The sequence below is a fragment of the Cervus elaphus genome, chromosome 26 (genome assembly GCF_910594005.1).
Source record: "Cervus elaphus chromosome 26, mCerEla1.1, whole genome shotgun sequence".
Taxonomy (NCBI): domain Eukaryota; kingdom Metazoa; phylum Chordata; class Mammalia; order Artiodactyla; family Cervidae; genus Cervus; species Cervus elaphus.
This window is the reverse complement of record NC_057840.1, coordinates 48617372-48639928: the sequence shown is the minus strand read 5'-3', so window position 1 is coordinate 48639928 and position 22557 is coordinate 48617372. Positions and strand designations below refer to the sequence as shown.

The following is a 22557-nucleotide window of genomic DNA, read 5'->3' as shown; positions in this document are numbered from 1 at the left end:
AAATCCGCTGGAAATCCTCGGCGCTTTCAGGGGCGACAGCCCCGCTGACCATGTGCGTGCGTCATGCCTTTGATGGAATGTCCAGAAACAGAGCTGCAGCCTGAGCTCTCCCTGCAGGACCAGCGGAGTCCACAGCCTGCCCAGGCCAGCAGGGTGTCCCCCACAAGTAGCCCGGGTCATGTGGGTGAATGCAGGTGGTCCCGTGGACCCAGGGCCCGGCCTGGCCTGAGCACACTGAGGTGACACTCATCACAGCAGCCCGGCTGGGACAAAGGGCCCATAAGCAACCCCAAGTCTTCTAGGCCGACGGTCACTATTCGGCCGGAGTGAACGCCCAGGTATGTATCACTCAGGTTTTCACAGGGAGAGAGTGAGGGGTCCGGAAGTCATCACAACAGTGATGGGGTCCGTCTGCACAACTTTGCAGACCTCTGTGCTCATGTGCTGATGACACTCACGCCCACAGAGACCCCAACACGGGCAGCGGTCACTGCGATGACCATTAGGACAGCACCTGTGAGATTCGGGCAGTGAAGAAGGAGGAGAAATACCAGGCATCGCTTTGCAACAGTGTTCTTCTTCTTACACATCCGTCACTCAAAAGACCTGGGTCTTAGAATCTCCAGTAAGCTGCTTTTGTCAGAATCCTTTATGACTGTGTTTCCAGAAATCTCAGAATAATTCCAAGATCTCCTGGCATTTGACTTTTCTTTTTCTTCTTTCTTCTGTTTTTTAAATTTAATGCCAGAGATTTGCTTGAAAAGAAAGGCAGTCCCAATGGTCTTAGATCAAAAGAAAAACATTAATGAGTTTGCTGGGTTCTAAAAATAGAAACTCCACAAATTTCAAAGAAAATATGAGAAAAACCTATTTGTGTAAACCGCTGCACTTCTGTTCAAGGTCAGGAGAGCATAATAGGAAATGCAAAAAACATTTTCCTCCAACTTAACCAAATACTGAAATATTTCAATCGCTTCCAAACTAGAACATCCAGAGACTGGCCCATGAAGCTCTCACCCATCACATACGTGGAAATGTCTTCAAAACTCACAGCTTCACAGTCACCAACTTGATACTTGATTCACCAGCCAATTTCAACACCAGGAACAATTTAGGGCAAACACGGATGGGTCTTTGCATTCCTTGCGGTAGAAGGACCTTTCGGCCTGCTTCTCCGCCTCTCCCCGTCAGAGCGGAACGCGCCTGAGCTGGGCTGGTGTGGAGTCTGGCCAGCACTCCTGGGCAGAGCGGGACAGCAGCAGCTGCCCGCTGGCACCAGGATGCCCGTCCCTCCCACCAGCACCAGGCCCCTCCTATTCACACTGAACCCTCACCATGTGGCCCGGGGCAGGCTGCGGGTGTTAGATGCTGGACTTCAGGCAACAGAACAACAGGACGGGGAAGCGACCTGAGAGGCAAGCCAGCCGGTAGGAGGGGGCCCATCCCATCTGGGTCCGGCTCCCGCTCCTAGCCCGGCTCCAGGGAAAGGCTGCTTATGCAGGAAAAGTCTGCTGCAGGCGGGAAACCCCTTCTCTCTGGCCCCCTGCGGACCAGACTCTGATCTCCAGACCCAGAGACGGGGGCTGAGAGCAGATACCTTAGAGCCCCAGGCCTGCCCCCCAGATCTACAATGTCAATACAATAAAGCCCATTTATTTCAAACTGTGCTGGACAACTAACAGCGTCTCTTTAAAGTAACTGTATATATTTGCTACCCCCAGTCACTGAAGCACCAAATAAACTTGATCTTGAAGTTTATAGGTATCTTCACATTCTCTTTATTTTAATCCTTTTGATTTGAATTAAACTTGATTTTAGGAGATAAGTTCTGTTTTTACCTTCATTGTTGTTCAGTCACTAAGTCATGTCCAATTCTTTGAGACCTCATGGACTGCAGCACGCCAGGCTTCCCTGTCCTTCACTGTCTCCCAGAGTTTGCCCAAATTCATGTCCACTGAATCAAAGATGTTGTCTAATCATCTCATCCTCTGCTGCCCGTTCTCCTATAGCCTTCGATCTTTCCCAGCATCAGGGTCTTTTCCAGCAAGTCAGCTCTTCTCATCAGGTGGCCGAAGTATGGGAGCTTCAGCAACAGTCTTTCCAATGAACATCCAGGGTTGATTTCCTTTAGGATTGACTGGTTTGACCTCCTTGCTGTCCAAGGGACTCTCAAGAGTCTTCTCCAACACCACAGTTTGAAAGCACCAATTCGTTAGCACTCAGCCTTCTTTATGGTCCAACTCTCACATCTGTACATGACTACTGGAAAAAGCACACCTTTGACTATATGGGCCTTTGTCAACAAAGTGATGTCTGCTTTTTAATATGCTGTCTGGGTTTGTCATAGGTTTCCTTCCAAGGAGCAAGCAGCTTTTAACTTCATGGCTGCAGTCACAGCAGTAGTTTTTAACATTCTTCTCCCTTATCTCATTTTTTGTCATAAATTTACAGCATGAAATTTCTTCAGTGAGGTGTGAGAATTCCAACCAAGGAGTTATGCAGAAAAGTTAGGCTGGATCCAAACACAAGTAAGCTAAAAATGACGTTACCAAAAGGCCATCTGTGTTTAATGCCAACATGGCCTCCTGTCCAAAAACGGTGCATGGTGGACCCTGCAGAGCTCCAAGTGTGAGGTTTGGGAGAGCCCACCCTGACAGACAGACCCAGACAGACAGACGGACGGATGGGCCTCTGGCCTCAGTGTGATTAATGCCTCTCAGACACCCATGGAGACCACGGCCAACACAGAGGTTTAGTATCGCAGCTTCCTCACGGTCCTCCAACTGAGAGTCTGACAGGAGTTGTCTCCAAGAGGATATCTGATGGGGGTGTCTAAAGGAAGAGGGCACCAAAGAGGAACATAAAACTCAAACCTCACACCACAACACCTGTCCTCACGAGCTAAGCCCGCATAGGCCACTGCTTCTAGAAGCTTCTCTGCAGGGGAGATCCCCTGATACTTGAGTCTACTCTTGGGTCACTTCCCATTTCTCAGTGCAGACACCTGAGGTGTGTGACAGCCATCAAGGCATAAAGTTAGCTCCACGTTCCTCACAGAGTGACGAGTTTAGGGCACACTAATTGAACGCCAGGAGGAAGCTGGGTGCTGGGCTGCCCAACGCCCGTGGGCAGAGGGCCCCATGATGTGCCAACAGGAGCAGCACCCAGGCCCAGGGAACAGGCAGCTCCGTCTCTGTCACGGGGAGAAGTGAGTCGGACCTGTCCCCTAGGCCGGGTGGCCCTGTGAAAGGAATGGCAGCTCACTCAGAGCCTGGCCGAGTGCGGGCCCGAGGCACCGGCTTCCCTTCATTTGAGCGGTTGTTGGGCTAATAGCTAGACACCGCAGGACATGGTCTCAAGCGGGTTTTAGCCTGTGTGGTCTTTTCTCCTAGATAATAAGAAAAAGTAAGTCAAATCTCTTTCTGAAAATGACTCTATTTGTGTTTGAAACGTGTTTTGCTGAGTCAAACCTTTCATTAACGCGGGAAACATTTCAATGTTTTGCTCTAAGCCTGCTTGTTAGCTCCAAATCCACTTCTTAAATCAGGAAAACTGAAAATTACAAGTGTAAAATCAGCGCCAACAAAGAAGAAAAAAAAAATCCCTGAAAACAGCACAGGTGCTATTATACATGCCCCACATGTTAGACAGTGAAATGAGAAAGGGTTGAAAGAACCACTTTAAAAAATGGGGGCAAGAAAGAATAATTTTAGGAGACTCTGGAAACATTCTGTGAAACCTGGATGAATTTGTGTTGTGATGTGTGATGTCATAAAACATTCTAAGAAAAAAGAACATTCAACAAGAACATAATGATTCAAAAACGACTCTTAGTGCTACGCGCCCTGACAAAGATTCAGGAGCAGAAACCCTTGACTTTTTGCACAGGAAAACTTGGCCAGGTGAAGACGAAGCACATAAACGTACATTTTGGGGCTTGGCTCTTGAACAGTGGTGGAAGGAAACTTACCTTTGCAGTTGCCTCGATAAGCAATTTCTAGCTGGGGGTCTTTGCACTTGGCGCGTTGAAACTCGCAGCGAGATAGGAAGGTCCTCCCGTCCGAGGCGCACAGCGGCTTCTGGGCGGAGCCCCCACAGTCCAAGCTGCAGTCTTTGTCCTTGTCTTGGTCAACTCTCAAAAACTTGGAGGAGAAAAGAAAAAAGAAGCCAGACGTCTCAAGGAGTGTTCTGGGGAAAGCAGGAGGCTGTCTAGGCCACTTGGTGTTGAGGGAGTGTCCCAGAAACACTGTGGGAAGCCCGGAAGCCTCTGACCTCCAGGGTCTCAGACATCCAGGTAACTGGTCATTCCCTGCTCTGCTCAACATCTGGTAGCTGAACCTCTGAATGCTCCACCACTGGCCTGGGACACCATCCAGCTCTGCCCTGGGACACACGTGTTCTGTTTACCTCTAACTGTCTGAATAGCGATGCTTTTCTTTGAGTCAGTGAATTCAGTGCCTGGTTGACCCCTCCATTCACTACGTTTTGCCATCAGCTTGGAAGTCACGTGTGTCTGGAGCCCCCTGTCTTTCTGGAATGGGGGGGGGGCAGGCTCTCCCTGCTGGAAAGCACCACACAATCTCATCCACACCCCAGGTACCACTTCATGTGGAAGGTCAGTTTCTGAGTAAGTACCCTGGCTCCACGGGTCCTAGGGGCCCTCTGGAGGACCCAGGGCTGCAGGGTCGCTACAGGCACAGAGCCGCTGCCCAGGGGCCCCTCCCAGGTCCCTGTCCTTGCCTTGGCTCCTCTGATGACCTGGACACAGAGCTTCAGAGCTCGGGGTCTCCCAGCAGGGCTCAGGTCTGGCCGCCAGCCTCCCACACCCACCCCCACACAGTGGATGGTGTCCCCTGCCCCCCTCAGCTTCCCAACCCCCCACACACCCCCACCCCAGCCCTGCCTAGTCCTCCTCACCCCAGACACAGCGACAAGCATGAAGGCGACTCCAGCGCTGCTTTGGGTTAGAGGACGTGGTCACTGGAGCATCGCCTGCCCCGCCCAGGCCTTTGCTCTGATTAACGGAGCACCACTGAGCCACTAAAGGAGAGAAGGCCCCCGCTGAGGTGCAGCACTTCTCAACACCCCATGGTGTGGGCAGAGCCCTGGGCGCTGGGGCCGTTTGAACAGTTGATCCAGCAGGTTTGCCCCGTAACACTTGGCTCTGCTCACAGCGACCCTCCCCTGCTCAAGTCGGAGCCGGAGGAAAGTGGGGACGCAGTTCAGCAGAAGCTCAGGGACCGCATCGGCCTGCTGTCTCGTCAGGAAGAAACAGAGAGAAAAGTCTCAAACTCAGGGCGCCTCATCCCTTGAGAAGATAGATACCCAAACTCGCCCCTTTCATCTCCGAGTGTCCTGCTTGGTGACACGTGAAGACCAACCGATGCCGAAGCTGAGGTGAAATCAGGGGGAAGGAAGGGCCCCAGGTTTGCAGGTCAGCTGCCCGGGGAACCACATCCCTCCTGGGGTCCAGGTGGGGCCCGGGAAGAAAGGCAGCCAGGGCACTGTGGCTGGGAGCCGGCAGGCGACCACTTCTCTACCTGAACCTCTGGGAGCTGATGAGGGGCCGTTTGCAGGGTTCTGGATGAAGGCTCCAGCCACCAGGCCGTGCTCAGCATCTGGAGCATCACGGCTTTGTCCAGTCGGGCTCCGGGGATGAGGGGGGCAGACTTACGCTGCTCTAATGTTTCCTGTGAATAAGGTCACTTGCTGAAATGATCTGTGCTTATTTTAACCAAGAGGCAAGTGAAAAGAGATCATTGCCTTTCCAAGATTTTGCACACACAAAAAATTATTTTTCTTAAATAGAGCAAATACAGAAGATTTCTGTGTGGATCACAACAAACTGTGGAAAATTCTGAAAGAGGTGGGAATAGCAGACCACCTTACCTGCCTCCTGAGAAACCTTTATGCTGGTCAAGAAGCAACAGTTAGAACCAGACATGGAACAATAGACTGGTTCTAAATTGGGAAAGGAGTACATCAAGGCTGTATATTATCACCCTGCTTATTTAATTTATAGGCAGAGTACCTCATGTGAAAAGCTAGGCTGAATGAATCACAAGCTAGAATCAAGATTGCCAGGAGAAATATCAATAACCTCAGATATGCAGATGACACCACCCTTATGGCAGAAAGTGAAGAACTAAAGAGCCTCTTGATGAAAGTGAAAGAGGAGAATCAAAAAGCTGGTTTGAAACTCAACATTCAAAAAATGAAGATAGTGGCATCCAGTCCCCTCATTTCATGGCAAATAGGTGGGGAAACAATGGATACAGTGACAGACTTTATTTTCTTTGGGCTCCAAAATCACTGTGGACAGTGACTGCAGCCATGAAATTAAAAGACACTTGCTCCTTGGAAGGAAGCTATGACAAACGTAGATAGCGTTTTAAAAAGCAGAGACATCACTTTAATGACAAAGGTCTATCTAGTTAAAGGTATGGTTTTTCCAGTAGTCATGTATGGATGTGAGAGATGGACCATAAAGAAGGCTCAGTACTAAAGAATTGATGCTTTCAAACTATGATGTTGGAGAAGACTCTTAAGAGTCCTTTGGACTGCAAGGAGATCCAACCAGTCCATCCTAAAGGAAATCAGTCCTGAATATTCATTGGAAGGACTGATGCTGAAGCTGAAACTCCAATACTTGGCCACCTGATGTGAAGAACTGACTTATTGGATAAGACCCTGATGCTGGGAAAGATTGAAGGCAGGAGAAGAAGGGATGACAGAGGATGAGATGGTTGGATGGCATCACCGACCCAATGGACATGAACTTGGGCAAACTCTGAGAGATGGTGAGGGACAGGAGGGCCTGGTGTGCTGCAGTCCATGGGGTCAAAGAGAGTAGGACACGGCTGAACAGAAAAAAAGCACAGAAGCACGCTGAATGAATTCTGTCACTGCGGAATTTCAACCTCTTTTTCTTTGCACTCTCCCTGTTCAGTCCTGGAGACAGGACCTCCACATGAGGGATCCCGTTGCATGAAATGCTGCTTGTCTTTCAAAGCTGCCTCATTCCGCTCCTCACAAGCATCTAGTTTTCACAGACTTGCTCCTATGACTCACAGCTGGCTCGGACCAGAGCAGTTTCATGCAAGAGCAAGAGAGACTGGGAGAGGGGCCACAGAGGAGCAAAGCTGATGGTGAAACATCCCGGGACCCTCCCAGGCCAGGCCCACATGGGCGCCCGCCCAGAAGGAGTGCCCTTCAATTTCAGATGAAAACAGGGAATAACCTAAATCCTGCTAATTTTTACGTATAAGAGGTGCTCTATTTGTATTTCCTGAAACCATAAGACGAGGAAATGCAGATGGCTTAGGGAAGACACCGTAATTACCATTCTCTCTAAATGGAGGGCAACAGCCTCTCTCCTCATTTTTTAAAAAGTCGAGCATTCAGGCCTTTGGGATTTGACTGTAATTCTTGGTAATTTAATGGTGTGTAACAAACAATGGACCTGTTCTTTCTCAGAAATGAGAGAACTCATACTTTCTCCACATTTCTCCCCCTTCCCCCTTTTACCAGCAATTAAATTCCAGGAGAGTCAGTGCACAGAGGAATGTGATCTTTTCAAGGAGCTGGATTCTTTACTAAACAAAGCCCAGGGAGGAAAATAAAATATTCCCCTTCTAAAGAATTTAGTGTTCACTAACGGACGTGGTTGAGGGTCTTCACACTAGTTCCAATAAAAGGCACTTTGTCCAGTTTAGAGGGACTCTGTTACACCTTCAGCACCGCTCTGGCAGCAACGACTCAGGGTCCCGGGCCCGTCTCTCTTCCGTTCAGGACGCAGTGCAGTCGGCGCGTGTTGGGGGGGCCACTAAGGGGCTGCACGTGCATATCCGCCTGCAGGTCAAGGGGCTGCGGCATTTATAAAAAGTAGGTCAAGTGTACACGGATTAAAGCCGTGGTCCATATTCTGCTTAATAAATGAATGGGTTTAAACCAGAGGAAAAGTGGGAACAAAGTGAAACCATTTAAGAAACGGATTAAACTCTTAATACGGACAAATTTTTTCCCATGCAATATTGATATATTGATGGAAGATGCCATTTGTACGAGATAACACATGGCATGGGTTAAATTAAGAAAAACATCTCTGAATTACATAATCATGCAGCTGGAAGATTCCCCAAAGCAAGAACTTTCTAAATAATGAGCCACCGGAAAGCGAACATAGCTTCCAAGTAAGCATGCTTGCTCGATGCCAGGATGAGGCCCACACAGCAGGGAGGGGAGACAGGGCAGAACCCATGGGGCGTCTGGGGTGCAGGTGGATCGGGGGGCTCTAGGGAGGAAGTGAGCTTAAACCACCAAGGAAGGAGGCGGGGAGGACTACAAACACACAGCCTGCGTTAAAGAGCAGCTTCACTTTAGAGCCTGAGCTGTCTCAGATCTCAGGAGGGTGCTCCCTACTTTCCAGCGGAATAGAGAACCGAACCCGTGACCCGAAGCTGGACAAGCGTTTTCCAGCCCTGAGCCTACAGCTGAGACGCTCCAGGGAAGCACGGCTGCTGTGGGGTGTTCTCTGCCCAGAGACGGCCACCCCTCACTCATCCATTCTCTCCCTCACTCACTCATTCACTTATTCCTCATCCACTTGCTGGAACTAACATGCACCAATCCATGCATGTTTAAAAAACACTCTACTTCAGTATTTTAATAGTCCTTGCCTCTATTTCCCACAGGGATCAAGCCTCGTATTTCTAAGGTAGGAAGGAGTCAGGTCCATCTTGAATTGAAGATGATTGTGATTGCTCAGTGATTGTTAGGGGACTGCCCTCTGTCAGGCGTTTTCCTGGACTCTGCGAGGGTTCAGAGGAGGGCCTGTCCTCGCGGAGATTAAGGTCCAGAGGGCAGCAAACACAGCACACAAGGATTCACCACCCGGCTCGGCCAGGGAACACCCGTCCTGTCGTGCGGGACGATGCAGGACCGGCAGGCCTCATGAGGACAGCGTGAGCATCTGAGAGCCGTGGGATGGGCTGCTGACTCCTGGGTGGGGACCTGAAGACTCTCACCCAAGAGAGCCTCTGAGACGACGGGAAAGGAAGACAGAGGTGTGGAGTCCAAGCGCACAGACCCAGGGGAGCAAACCAAGAGCATGATGTCAGGGGGGTCTGACGGGGGCCGTGCTGAGACTGGCCTACAGACCAAGGGCTGGAAGGGACTGGGGCCCCCTTTCCTGCGACCACAACATTCCCAAGTCTGCGTTCTGCTCGCTGAACACAGATGACGCCAGCGGACAGTCTGGCAAAATGACCCCCACGCTGTGACAGCCCTCCAGGCCTTGGCCATTAACTGGCAATTAGCATGGATGCTGTGAACCCACGAAAAGTGGATTCTGTGACAGCCGGACGCTACGCAGGACCTTCCACACACGGTTGGAACCACCAGCATAGCAGCGGGGGGTCGTGCGCTTATCTGCGAAGTGGGAGTAATAGCACTTTCTCTGCCGACCTTTGCAGTAGCCGCGTGAGTAACTAAAATAACGAGACTCGCACTGTGCCTGAGGACGAAGTGAACTGCAGGGTGAGGAGGGCGTCTGTGTCTCCACGTGTGCAAGGCCCTGCCGGGAGCCGCCCGGCCACGGCTGATGGATCACCAGGAGGCACTGGGCGGCACGGAGCCAGCGGGATGGGCTTTTACTAGATCCCCCCTTTTCTGATTTGAAAAACAAGCCGGCAACGTAGGTGAAAACAATAGACTGTGGGTCTTGCAAAGGGGGATCTGTCTTAATATGCCTAAGACGCTGAGTGAAACAGTGATGGAGACAGCTCAGTATTGATAACAGGTGTCACCAGCATCATTTGGGGTCTCTTGATGGCTTTTCATTGTATTCACAGGGCATCTGCAAGAATTTAAAAACCAAGGGCAAACGATCGTAATGAATTTTTTTTTTTTTAGTTTTTATGACTAGATTTATGTTGTAAACCCAACAGAGAGAGAGAAAGTGGTCAACACTCTGCTGATAAATCCCGGTGTGTCTGGGGGCCGGTCAGCACTGCAGCGCAGAGTGGGCAAAGGAAGCTGCCTGGAGACAGGCAGCTGGCTGTGTGATTGGGACAGTCGTCCTCTTAGCCAAGCAATCCTTGGCTTCTTCATTTGTGAAATGAAGATGATGGTAACACTAAGGCTTATTTCATCATTGTTATTGTGAAAATAAGATGGAGGACGTGGATGAGGACATGCTTGGAAAAGACACAAAGATGCGACCTTCAGGAAGCCCTCCCAGGCAGACACTCAACCTCAGGGCATCTTTGCTCTGGGCCACGTTCCCATCATCAAAGCTTCAAGTATGAGCACTAAGAGACCCTCCCGTTTACGGTTGTTTTCAAAAAGAAAATTAGGAGCATGAAGTCGAGAGGGAGGTAACTCAGGTGTCGAGAGGAGGGGGCAAGCTTTGCAGGAAGATGCAGGCAGTGAGGGCGGGTGGGCTCCACACTCAGGGTCCATGGGGAGGGGTGCACGTGCGCGGAGATGGGACCCAGGAGACGAGCTGGTGCAGGGGCTGCAGGAGCCCTGCTCGAAGACAAACACAGGGGCGCCGCCCGCCGCGCGTGGACACTAACACAGCCCCATGCAGACTGAGAACTCCCAGAGCGGCGGTCCCTGAAGCCTGGCTGAGAAACAGGAGTTCCCGACGATCTGGGATGAGCAGGAACGGCAGGGGCTGACCCACCAAGGAGGAAACAGGAGGTGGGCGGGCCGGTGCTACTGTTTGCTTTATTTCCAGCGCTGCGTTCCTGTCTTGTTTGAGAGGATATAAGACTTTTCTAAGTTTTTATAGAGTTCTTGTGGGCTTCTGGTCCCCGGACCCAGGCCCTCTCTGATCCCCTGAGCTCAGGCACCCTCCACACGGTGAGCGTTGGTTCCTGACCCCACAGCTAGGGACAGGCGGAAGTTCCGCTCCATGCCCTGCTCTGCAAATCTCTTCTCTTTTCTCAAAACCTTTTTTATCTACTTTCCTTCCCTGCCTCCACATTAATATTTATTTCAATAATGAAAACAGATATTTTTGTTTCTTGTTAATACTTCTTGGAGATAAGAAACTCTTGGGTTTTGATTGTTCCAGATTTGTGTTTATTTGAGAGTCAGTAGGAACTCTGTTACTCTCAGAAAGAAAGAAAGTGAAGTCACTCAGTCGTGTCCGACTCTTTGCAACCCCATGAACTGTAGCCCACCAGGCTCCTCCGTCCATGGGATTCTCCAGGCAAGAATACTGGAGTGGGTTGCCATGTCTTTCTCCAGAAGATCTTCCCTACCTAGGGACTGAACCCAGGTCTCCTGCATTGTAGGCAGACGCTTTACCGTCTGAGCCACCAGGGAAGTCCTGGTGTTACTCTCAAACATCTACCCATATTTTATTAAGAAGAGTTTGAGAGTCTCAAAATAAAACACAGGTAGATGGTGTTACGTGAGCGCAAGGATGATCTCTGATTCTCACTTGAAAGCTCCTAACTCGACATTCAACCCCACTCTGGAGGCTCAGAGATGATTTGTTTGCACAAAGGCCTTATAACCTCCGCTCGTACAAGCCAGGCCTGTGTCCCCGGGATGTCACCACATGCAGTGATGTGAAGATGTCTACAGGGGTCTCGGTGGACCCCAGGCCAGCACTCTCTTCATGAGTTCAGTGACAGTGAAGTGCCAGTTCTCAACAGCATCCCAGTAAAAATTGCGCGTAGACCAAAGGGACGCTTCACAGCTCCATGTTCTCCTCTGGCTGCGGCTCTGCGAGACAGAACAAACTTGGGAAGTGGGAGAACGTTACAGTGGACGCTCGGCCAGCTGCTTACGAGCACCTGGGGCCTCTCGGGTAGCGATGAATGTGTTCACCCACGAGGCCCAAGCCCAGCACCACGTCTGGCCTACAGCTGGTGCTCAATAAACGCTCACTGTCTGGGAAGCTGTGGTAACACGACCAAGCGGGACTCACTGAGGCGTGACCAGGGCCCGGGGCAGCGTCAGAATGTGTCTGAGCAACCAGACATGGGGAGGGATACAGGGCTCAGACATTTAAGTGTTAGGAAGACGTCTGATCCCAGGCGTGCATGCCTTGAGTGTGTTGCGGCTGACACACCTGCTCTATTACCTGAAACGTCCATCTCTCATCACCAGCCTGGTGTGGGACGCCTCCTTCCCGTGTGCCCAAGGTGCCTCCAGATCAAAGCACACGAAAGGTCATTCATACACCCTGCCTGTGTCTAAGAGCAAAAGGATAAATTAGCCTAGAAAACAAGTATTACGCTCACGTCTGACTCCATTTTCCAAACCCTCTGCCCTGCACACTGGGGTCAGTTCTGTGTCCACCAATTCACTGTCCGCTGGGCCGCTGGTCAACCCTGAGGAATCCCCGGTGTCCACCTCAGGGACCATCTGGGTACATCCGTGCACGCGGACAGGGCGTGGGGACAAAGTCCCAGGGGCGGGGACCGCGCCCTGCGCACCAGCCCTCTGAGAGGGGCCGGCAGACGGCCTGGCCAGCACGAGGCTAGAGGACAGGCGGAGATGGAGAAGGTGGCCCCAGAGGTGCCGTGCCCTGCCCTCTGTCATAAGGGGGAGCTCATAAATGCCCCGACAGCCTCGCCCGCTCTGGGCCACCAAGTGGACGGCAGACGGCACCTCCATCCACCCTCCGTCGCCCAGGAGACCAGCATACTCGCTGATGAAGTGACATTTCCAGAGGCCTTCAGCCAAGGCTTCTTTTTTAAGGTTCCTACTCATTTTAAAGCATTTAGAGCAAATTACGCTAAAGTACATGGTAAGGCTATTAAAGAGACCTGCGCAGCAGGGGAAACGGATCCCAAAGCAGAGGCACCAGAGAGCTTGCTCCCGAGCCAAACCTCAGGAGGCCGCGCGCCACACGGCATGACGGTCCCCACGGAGGGCGGGGCGGGCGGAGCAGGCAGGAGCGGAGGGCAGCCCGCCGCGGGCAGCAGGTGAGAGGCCAGTCTGCCCGAGAAGCGGCGGGAAGACCGCTCCCCGGGCGGGGAAGCAGGCTCACCCCAGGTCTCGGGTGCGCTCACACGGCCCCGATGTCTTCAAGTTAGAATGAGCACATCACGCACAGTCAGGGGCCTGGGACTCCTGGGGGAGACCAGCCAGAACCTGGGTTCAAGTCAGCATCCAAGACCGGCGAAACCTTTGCAGCACCCGAAACATCGTCTGCGCCCTCATCACACCCTGACCCCGTCCCTCCTCCTGTGAGCCCGGTCTGGCCCTTCCTGGGGCAACGCAAGTGCCTGGGAGATGAATTGAAAGCAAGGGTGTTTTGCTGCAGGCTGGGGTCATGAGAAGCCAGCGCTCACAGGTCTGGGTCCTGCCGGATCCACATGGGTCCAAGCACAAAGCAGCTTCCTCACAAGGACTGGCTGCTTGAAGGGAAGGGAATGACCCCTGAGAGCCTGCATGTCCAGACCCGAGCTCCCCGCCACCACTGGGGCACATGCTCCACGCTGGGCCAGGCAGGGAGGCTTCCCAGGGGAAGGAGTAGCCGAGAAGAAACCCTCCCCCCTTCCAGGTTCACCTCCGCACACCTACACAACTGCCACCACAGGAGAAAGAAACCTGCAGAAGGAAGTCTGAAGCCCTTTCTCTGTGGAAATGAGCCAAGCGCCTTTGTCCACATGACCTGGGGCCAGGGCAGAGGCTGGCCCCCTGGATAGGATGCTGTCAGGGCCTGGAGGCTGGGCAGGCGGAGTTCAGGGGTCACCGATGAAGAGACCGAGGGTCCCCGAGGACACAAGCTCGGGTGCATCACTGACCAAAGAAGAGACTGAGGCTCCCAGGAGAGGTCACCGGCTCATCCAAGACGCAGCTAGAACCAAACTCAAGACTTTGGGCCTGGGGTCTGCTCTTCACTACAATCCTAACGGCTGGAAACCCGCCTGGGGGCCATGACTGTGCCTTCCCGCCCCAGGGCACCCACCCAAAGGCTTCACTCTTCACGCACACGCAGAGCCTGGTCTTGACAAGCAGCCTTGGAAAGATGCACAGAAGAGGGGCTGGGGGCACAGGAGCCGCCCTCTCGTGCCCTCTCTTCTCTTTCCGAGGTCTCCCCTTCCTCCCGGCCTGCGGGTAACTCAGGGATGCCTCACGTCAGCATCCACACAAACGGAAAGTGGCCTACGCCCCCATCACCTTGGTTTACACGTGAAGCAGATTCTTCACATTTTTAAGAGTCCGTGTTTACGTTAGGAGGTAGCCGAGGCCTGGAGCCTTGGGGCAGAATTCTCCGAGGTGGACCCTCTCCATCTCCAGGCGCTCGCTGCTCAGCGCCACCACCATCCCTGAGCTGCAGCACTATCTCGGCGACGGGCGGGAATGGGCCGCTGGCGCTCCTGCGGTCCATCACCGACGCCCGTGCTGGGCTGCCTCACCTCCGCCCAGGGGCCAAGGCGGAGAGACAGCTCCACGCCCTGATCACCCAGACACAGGGGCTTCACCCCAGGACTTGGGAGGGGGGGTCAGGTAGCTCATGAAACCACCAGCCACACACAGCTACTTGCACTGAGTTCAGGTGAAATGAAACAGAAAATGCAGCTGCTTGGCTGCATCGAGCTCTCAGCCCCCCGGCTTGGAGCCGGGCCCTGGGCAGCGAGAGGACACGCTTCTGTCATCACCGGCGGCTCTTAGACGCTGCTCTGGAAGCAACGATGAAGGGTAATTAATCTCCTGAACCAGCTCCCTAAACCCCAATTTCTAAATGACCGGTTGCAAAAAGAGACGTCAATATCCATCCCAGGCTACATTACTAATGAAACAAACATGAAACGCTGAGAAGTGAATCACCTTTTGAAAAGGTTATCCTGAAATTCACACCTGTAATTACAGAGGAAGGAGAAACACTTTAATGACAGGAGGAAGAGAAAGTTGGAGTGAAGAGAGGTCCTGCTGAGGGAGAGGAGAGGTCCTGAGATGGAGGTAAAGAGCAGGGGGTCAACGTCAGGGCGAGGGGACAGGCTGGCCCGCGGTGGGCGTGGGCAGTGGCCTGAGCTTCCCTATCTTTAGGGGCACACGTTATTGCTCAACAAACCCAAACCAGGGAAGGGGTGACGGCGGGGAGAGGGGAGGGTGGAAGGGGAGGGGGAGCGAGAGGGGCCCCATCGTCTGGCAGGCGGGTCTGCTGCGAGCATGAGCAGGGACGCAGGGGGAGGCAGGGGCCAGAGAAAGAGACCACGCTCTGTCCCAGGAGGTCTTGCGGCCTTTTCCGAACGGGTGTCCCCAGCAGACACCTTACCCCGTGGCAGATGCCTGCTCTGCTTCCCACGAGGTGCTCAGAGCATCACACACTTCACAGAGGCTTAAACGTTACAAGGAGACAGGATGACAAACTGGGGGATTTCAGAGGAGAACTCAGGAGCGCTAGGAGGGACCCTGGCCATGCTGAGCGCCCTGCAGGATGAGGCCGCCAGCGGGTGCCCGGCAGAGCGAAGGATGCATGAGAAGTGTGCTGTCCTGGCTGCCTCCCCTGAGGCCACTACAGCCGAGGCTGCACCCACGGCCTCCCATCAGGGGAGGGACCACAGGATGGGGGGCCCAGGTAACAGGGGTGGCGGCAGCGCTGCTTTCCCTTCGTGGCAGCGTCCTGACTCAGGCTGTTTCGTAAGAACAGAAGCCCCTGCCTAAGGGGGTCTGCAGCACACACACACACAGGACCCGCCCATTCACACATAAGCCCCACCCATCCACACAGGCCCCACCCATCTACACACAGGCCCCACCCATCCACACAGGCCCCACCCATCTACACACAAGCCCCACCCATCCACACAGGCTCCGCCCGTCCACATGTAGGTCCCGCCCATCCACACACAGGCCCTGCCCATCTACACACAGGCCCTGCCCATCCACACAGACTCCGCCCATCCATGCAAGCCCCTCCCATCTACACACAAAGCCCGCCCGTCCACACAGGCCCCGCCCATCCACACACAGGCCCGGCTCATCAGCAGTGGGTTTTGGGATCCTGGCACCGGCACCCCCATTCTGACTGAGCCGACCCCTCTCCTCCAGGCCTGCAGGCTCAGACGCTCAGGGAAGGCAGAGATCTAGGCCCTGGTCTCCCCAGTCCCCGCCTCTCAGGCTGGCCCTGTTCTGGGGTGGCTGCCCCAGCTTTGTCACCACTGTCCTGGGGGAGTTATCACAGAACACCAGCGTCAGGAAAGTGCACCTGTCCGTGTGTGTCTGCCCCATGTCCTAGAGGGCCCTGTCCCCGAAAGCAGGCTCAACTCGGAGCCCAACAAGTCGGGAAGTTGAGTCGCTCAGTCGTGTCCGACTCTTTGTGACCCCATGGACTGTAGCCCACCAGGCTATTCCGTCCATGGGATTCTCCATACTGGAGTGGGTTGCCATTTCCTTCTCCAGGGGATCTTCCCGACCTAGGGATCGAACCCAGGTTTCCCACATTGCAGGCAGACGCTTTAACCTCTGAACCACCAGGGAGCAAGTCGGAGGCACTACTAACTACCAACGACCTTGCGAGGTTTTCCTGTCTTCTTGACAGTGGAGATGTGCCGAGGAGACGTCGTCCGAGTGTTCACTGACCTGGAAGGACTCAGATGCCTTCTCTGACCTGGTAGAGCACTCCAGGGAATGTCCAGAGAGATGCTGCCTAGGTGTTCAATTCAGGGGGGAAAATGTAGAGGAAGAAGAGACCTACCCCCTGTGTTTAGGTATTTGCCAAGTAAATTAGCACTTGTATACCTAAAATTTAATTAGGACAGCCACAGGACCAGTGCCTGCTCCCCAGTGTCCAGCTGTCTTGATCCAGACCCTGAGTTTGACCGTTTCATAAAGAATGCATTCACTCAGAATGCTCAAGAGGAAAAACTACTCTTCTCAACATCTGGTAGAACTATTGAGCAAACCTGCCAAGATTTCGACCAGTATGTCTGGAATAATGCCAAACCAAGAAAACAATGAGGTTTATAATGGAAACAAAGACAAAACTTTAATTTAGGATTGTTCCAAAGGCATGAGATGATTCTATACTCCTAATATTCTGAAGTTACTGTGTCCATGGCTGTTGACATGCGAAATTCCAGAAAGTGGCTACTGCGCAAAATCAAATTCCTCCAGGAGTTGGCGTCAGAAAACACCACAGGGCAAAAACCAGTGAAAACGGCAACAGCACAAAGACGGTTCAAAACCAGAAGATGTGTTGCATGTAAGAGCCAGCTGAAATTGATTTTCTTAGGTGACATTTAGCTAGAAAAAGGAAACTAGGATTTATATATTTTTTGAAAAAAAGAAATTATGTCCACATTGTCAACTTGCTCATCTAAAGCTAATTTTAACTAGCCAGGATTTAATATACTTAGAATTTTTACATTAATTTACCAAACTACCATCATTTTACATTATAGTACTATTACAGGACCACATCTTACCACAGTGGGGTCCATGCTGGGGACCCCTTGGCCTTTGTATACAGAATGTCACTCTCACTTTCTGAATAGTTTCCTTTGGTTCTGGAAAACTATCACTGACTTTAAAGTTTGCGTGTGTGTGTGTGTATGTGTGTGTGCAATCGTACCCAGCTCTTTGTGCACTGTTTCTGAAATATTTCCCTTCATCACTGTGCAAGGCTATATGACATCTTACACAAGGTAAGATTATAAATTGGTGGGAGTTGGATTTTTTAACACATCTGTACCAATAAAGATGAAAGTTCAAGCCAGTTGTCTTTCAAACAGGTCACTTCTGAGCACATATGAACATCCCACCAGTTTAGTCCTCTTTTAAATTTGTGAATTCTTCCTTGAATCTCCCTCCACACCAAGTTAGAAAGGACTCAGGAAGATTTCATGCCAAAATACAGACAATTTTCTCCTAAATAATCTCACTGGATCCTGACAAGCCCTCGACAGGCTAATGAAGAAACCTCCCTCCCTGAGCAGGTGGCAACAGTGCTCCGGAGAAAGCCTTTCAGATGCTGCTTCATGGAGGACGTGGGCGCGGAGCAGGGGCAGAGCCCACGGGGGCCTCTTGCACGCCGCACGTGTTGTTCTCTAGAAGCGCAGCCCCTCACACTGTCGTTGGCCCCACGGCCACAGTCACCTGGAAACCAGGAGAGAAGCTCGTGCAGGTGAGCCAGCGCTGCTGTGTGGTGACATCATCCCTCACTGCGGTTGTAACCGTGAAACGGGTAAACTGACGCCCAGGCTTGCATTTCGACCATGCGGTTTCATCCCCAGCAGTGATGTGCCACAGACCTGGGCATCACAAGAGGGAAACTGCCAGGTTTGGATTAATCATATTTGATCAGCCTGTCACTGGAGAACCTGACCATTAGGGCCACTGCTGGTGGTGGGGATGTGGGGTCTCCCTTGACGTCTCTGATAGTTCCTGTTAGATATTTCTCTAAAATAAAAGGTGAACTAACGGGGAAAATGGAAGTCTTGTGAATTAAAAATAAACATCACATGTGTGTGTGTGTTTATGTGTGTTTACATCTTTAAGAAGATTGATTCCAAGCCAAGAGCGTTCTCACGCAAAATGTCAAATTGGAGCTTTCCTTTTAAATACAATTGAGTTTTTCAGTTTAGACAGGGAAGGTTCCTTATCGTTGCCTGCACAAGAAATGTTCTCCTTAAATACAACTTTTCATGCACAAGGGAAAAAATGGGTAACATTATTTTGTCTAAATAAATTCACTGGTAGTTTCAGAAGCAAATTCAATATTAGAATCAATTAAAATATAAATAAATTGATTAATTAAAAGAGATTTAGTAAATTAGAAAACTGGCTTCTAAAGTGAGGAAAGTAGGTTCATCAAAGAAAGAACGGAGGGAGAATATGTGAGTGGCCCTAAAATAGTGAAAACTTGTCTCAATTTCCTAACAAAATAAAATCACAATTAAGAAAACTCAAACAGCATTTCTGCATCTGTGTCCATAAGATAAGATTAAAACACTCCTGCAGGTCATATGTGTAGATACTTTTACACAAGTGTGGGATTATTGTTTTGGTTTAAGTTTTCATTAAGCATTTTATTGTTATTAGTAATAATAATTTTAATCTTCAGATATTCACCTGGAGTCATGCCTGACCCTAATGGATGTATTTTAGGATTAACTGACCTCGGTTTGAAAGAAGGGCACTGTCATCACAAGACTCTAAACCAAAGGAGCCTCCACCTTCCAGAACCTTCCCCACCTCACAGAACCTTTTCATTCCTGGTCTCAGAAACATCTTTTCCTAGTTACTGCCCTTTATTCTCATCTCACTCTTCAAACCTTTTGGAAACTAGCTTTTGCACTTCATCTAAGTATCTATAACTTCACACACACAAATTCACTTATGATTTTAATAAAATAAAATTTTCTGTTCAGCATTGTCTGTCTCAGGCCTCTGGAATTCAGATTCATCCAACTTCAACTGGACTGGGATCAAAACCCCTGCATTACTCAGATACATGATAGGAGAAATATTTGCAATGAATTGGACTGACCCACTGTAAATTATATGAGATGATCCAGAAATATTTCCTGTTGTCAGGGGTGAACTGCCAAGAATGACACAGGGTCAGACTTTATATGGGAAGGCACGCTCCCTGCTCTAAGTGGTCCGTGAACACGCTCGCGCGGAGGCGGCAGGCCCCCCGCCACATGGCTCCAGTCCCAGATGAGGCTGTGGCCGCGACGCGTGAGACTGAGGTGCGTGGATGTGGGGTGGGAGGCGCTGCCTCTCCCGCAGGGCAGGACCAGCCCTGCGCAACTTGGCATCCAGGTTTACCGACCTGCAGTCTCAAAGCTTTTCTAGGCCGCCGCCTGGTTACCCACCTGACCGTTCTCCCCGGTTCAGTGCAGAGTTCAGCATTTATAAAACAGGGGCTTGCATCGAGTGATTTCTCGGGCCCCATCAAGTTCACCAGACTGCCCCCCATAAACCACAGGGGCGGTGGGCTTGAGGGGTGGGCATCAGCTCCCCATGGAGCCCATCTCTGGTCCACAGCAGTGACTTCCGTTCATGTTCTATGACCTTCCAAGGCTGCGTCCCTGGTTCCCGCCCCTGCCCCCATATATTTTACTCTGTAACAGAGCCTTCCTGGAAGGACTGAGATGACTTGGCTGAGAACCTGGATCCTGGTCACCTCCCCCTACAAGGACATCCAGGAAAGCTAAGACTGTCGCCTCGGCAAAGCTGGTGGTTTGAAGGCTGAGGGTATTATTGCGGTATTGTTGTGGGTTGAATGGCATTCCTTCCTCTTGAAAAATACGTTCAATCTGAACTCCTGGCACCTGTGAATGTGACTGTTTTTAGAAACAAGGGCTGTGCGCAGTGATCAATTTAAGACGAGGTTGTACTCAATGAAAATAAGAGTGGGCTTCAGATCCAACCATTGATGTCGCAGGTTGAACTGTGTCCCTGAGTTCACGTGAGGTGCTAACTCCCATCCCCTTAAAGTGCAACCCTATTTGGAAATAATGTCATTAGCTAAGTTCATGGAGTAATGCAGAAGGAAAGGGAGCCTTTAATCCAAAATGACTGGGTGTCCTTATGAGACGGGAAACTTGGATACAGGCGCACACACGGGGTCACCACCTAACGCCAGGGGCACAGGCTGAGGAGCAGCGAGGAGCCAGTGAGCCTCCAGAGCCGGTAGGCCCGGGTCAGGCTCTGCCTCCGGCCACCAAAGAACCAAGCCTGCAGACCCCTTAACCCCGAATTCGCAGCCTCCAGAATGTGAGACAATAAACTCTGTTCTTTAAGCCACTCGGTTTATGGCAATTTGTCATGACAGCCCTGGGACGCTAATACAGATGGGTTGCCGGGCAATAATAAGGGAGTGAAATAATAAAATGATAAACTAACTGTTGATATCATCACATTAAAAATCCCTCAATCAAAATGACTGTAAAATGTTCCTGCTGTGCTTATAAAAGATACATAGAAATTACTTCAAAAAACACTCAAAAGGGAAAAGAGAGCCCCACCTGTGTGCAGACTGTGCACCGCGTGCCTGTACATCCTTTGATCATGTGGCAGTTTTTAAATCACCTCGATACTTGATCCTTTTATATATGATACGGCCAGGTGCGTGGAGAGCTCAACAAAAGCTAAAAGGCACTCTCCAGTAGCACACCTTGCAGACAGGTTTCTGTACTCTGAATATTTTAAAGATAACTTTTGCCCTCAGCCTGATAAGAGGTGATCAGTTTGAATAAATTATAAAGCTAACGATGGATCACTCAGGTCTGCTCTAAGGTCACTCAAGGGGACCCCGCAGAGGTCAGAACCGAGGGGAGGGGAATGGAGCAGGGAGGTGAAGGGCCCCGGAGGGGAGCACAGGTCAGCCAGACCACGGAAGCCCGGCCTCCCTGCCCAGAGACCGCCCTGGAGGAGAAGGTGACTCAGCGGATGGGGCCACCTTCAGGCTCCTCCAGCAGAAGAGGACAAGTCAGAGAGAAATGGCAACAGCTCTGCTACATGCAGCGGTAATCAATGAGTGGGCAAGGAGGAGGTGGGCAGGCGTGCCCAGGAAGGGCCAGGCTGGGCACCGCTGCTCGGGGACAGCCCTGACACCCCCGAGGCTCCTCACAGCCCGACCCAAGGATGAGGGCTCCCACAGGGGGGATATGCCCTCAGGGGCCGGAGGGGTGCAGGCTAAGGGTCTCGGGCTCTGGACTTCAGCATGCTCTGACCTTGGCCCTTGAGCCAGCTGGGTCTTCCTGTGCAGTGCATAAAGAATAAAGAAGATAAACAGTCCCTCTGCAGCCCTGCAGCTCCCAGGCCTAGCTATCACCACGTCCAGAGAGCACCAGGACCTCACAGCCGGACGCCCTGGACGAGGGCCTGCACGCGGCCACGCCCGCGGGCGGGGGGGACTAATGCCCTTGTTTACGCTTCTCTTCCAGGAAAGGCAGCTCGCTCAAGGCTGAGGTCTCACCCCTGGACCTGACTCTGTGATGAAAAGCTACAAGATGTGGATTTGGATGGCAGAGACTTGGAACCAGGACTATTTTTTCTGTAAAACACTGCAGAACCACAGGAGAATGTGGGTGAACTCAGCAGGGAATTGGATAGGTTTTCACGGACGGGCCTCCAAATGCTGTTACCGATGCGTGGTGAATCATGATGGGTTTGGACGTGCACAGCCAACACGGCTCAGGGGAAGGAGCCACGGGAGACGGATTTGAGAGAAAACAGCCCTTTCAGGCCTAACAACGTGCCAGTCAAACTGCGGACTGTGGCCACACGGGCACTCCATCTTTGGAGAAGGAGCCGAGCAAAGACACAATGCAGGTCTTTCCCTTAAGTTGCCTTTTTCTTCTCTTTTGCTCCATGGCACAGACAGTGGGGCAGTAAGGCTTCCCACCACACAGAAGACGAGCAGAGCCACAGGACATAAGCTCATAGACGTCATAGACGTCTATCTTACCCCCAAGGGGCTGGAGATCATGGCACTGACGCTTGGTTTCTGCTGTTCGGTGGGTTTCATGACTTTGGGGACACAACCCTTCACTCATCGGTTCTGTTCAGTTGTTAGTGAGTGAGCTGGAAATGGCTGGACCAGAGACAGCAGGGAAATGGTGCCCACAGGAA

At 51.7% G+C, this 22557-nt stretch overlaps 1 protein-coding gene across 2 annotated transcripts in view; it reads right to left on the bottom strand.

Moving 5' to 3' along the window:
- SMOC2 (SPARC related modular calcium binding 2) overlaps positions 1-22557 on the bottom strand; it is a 155303-nt gene that overhangs the window by 102938 nt on the left and 29808 nt on the right. For both annotated transcript variants that reach the window (XM_043888666.1, XM_043888667.1), the window contains exon 2: positions 3971-4142. In XM_043888666.1, coding sequence (XP_043744601.1) covers positions 3971-4142 — 172 coding nt within the window. The remainder of the gene's footprint in view (positions 1-3970; positions 4143-22557) is intronic.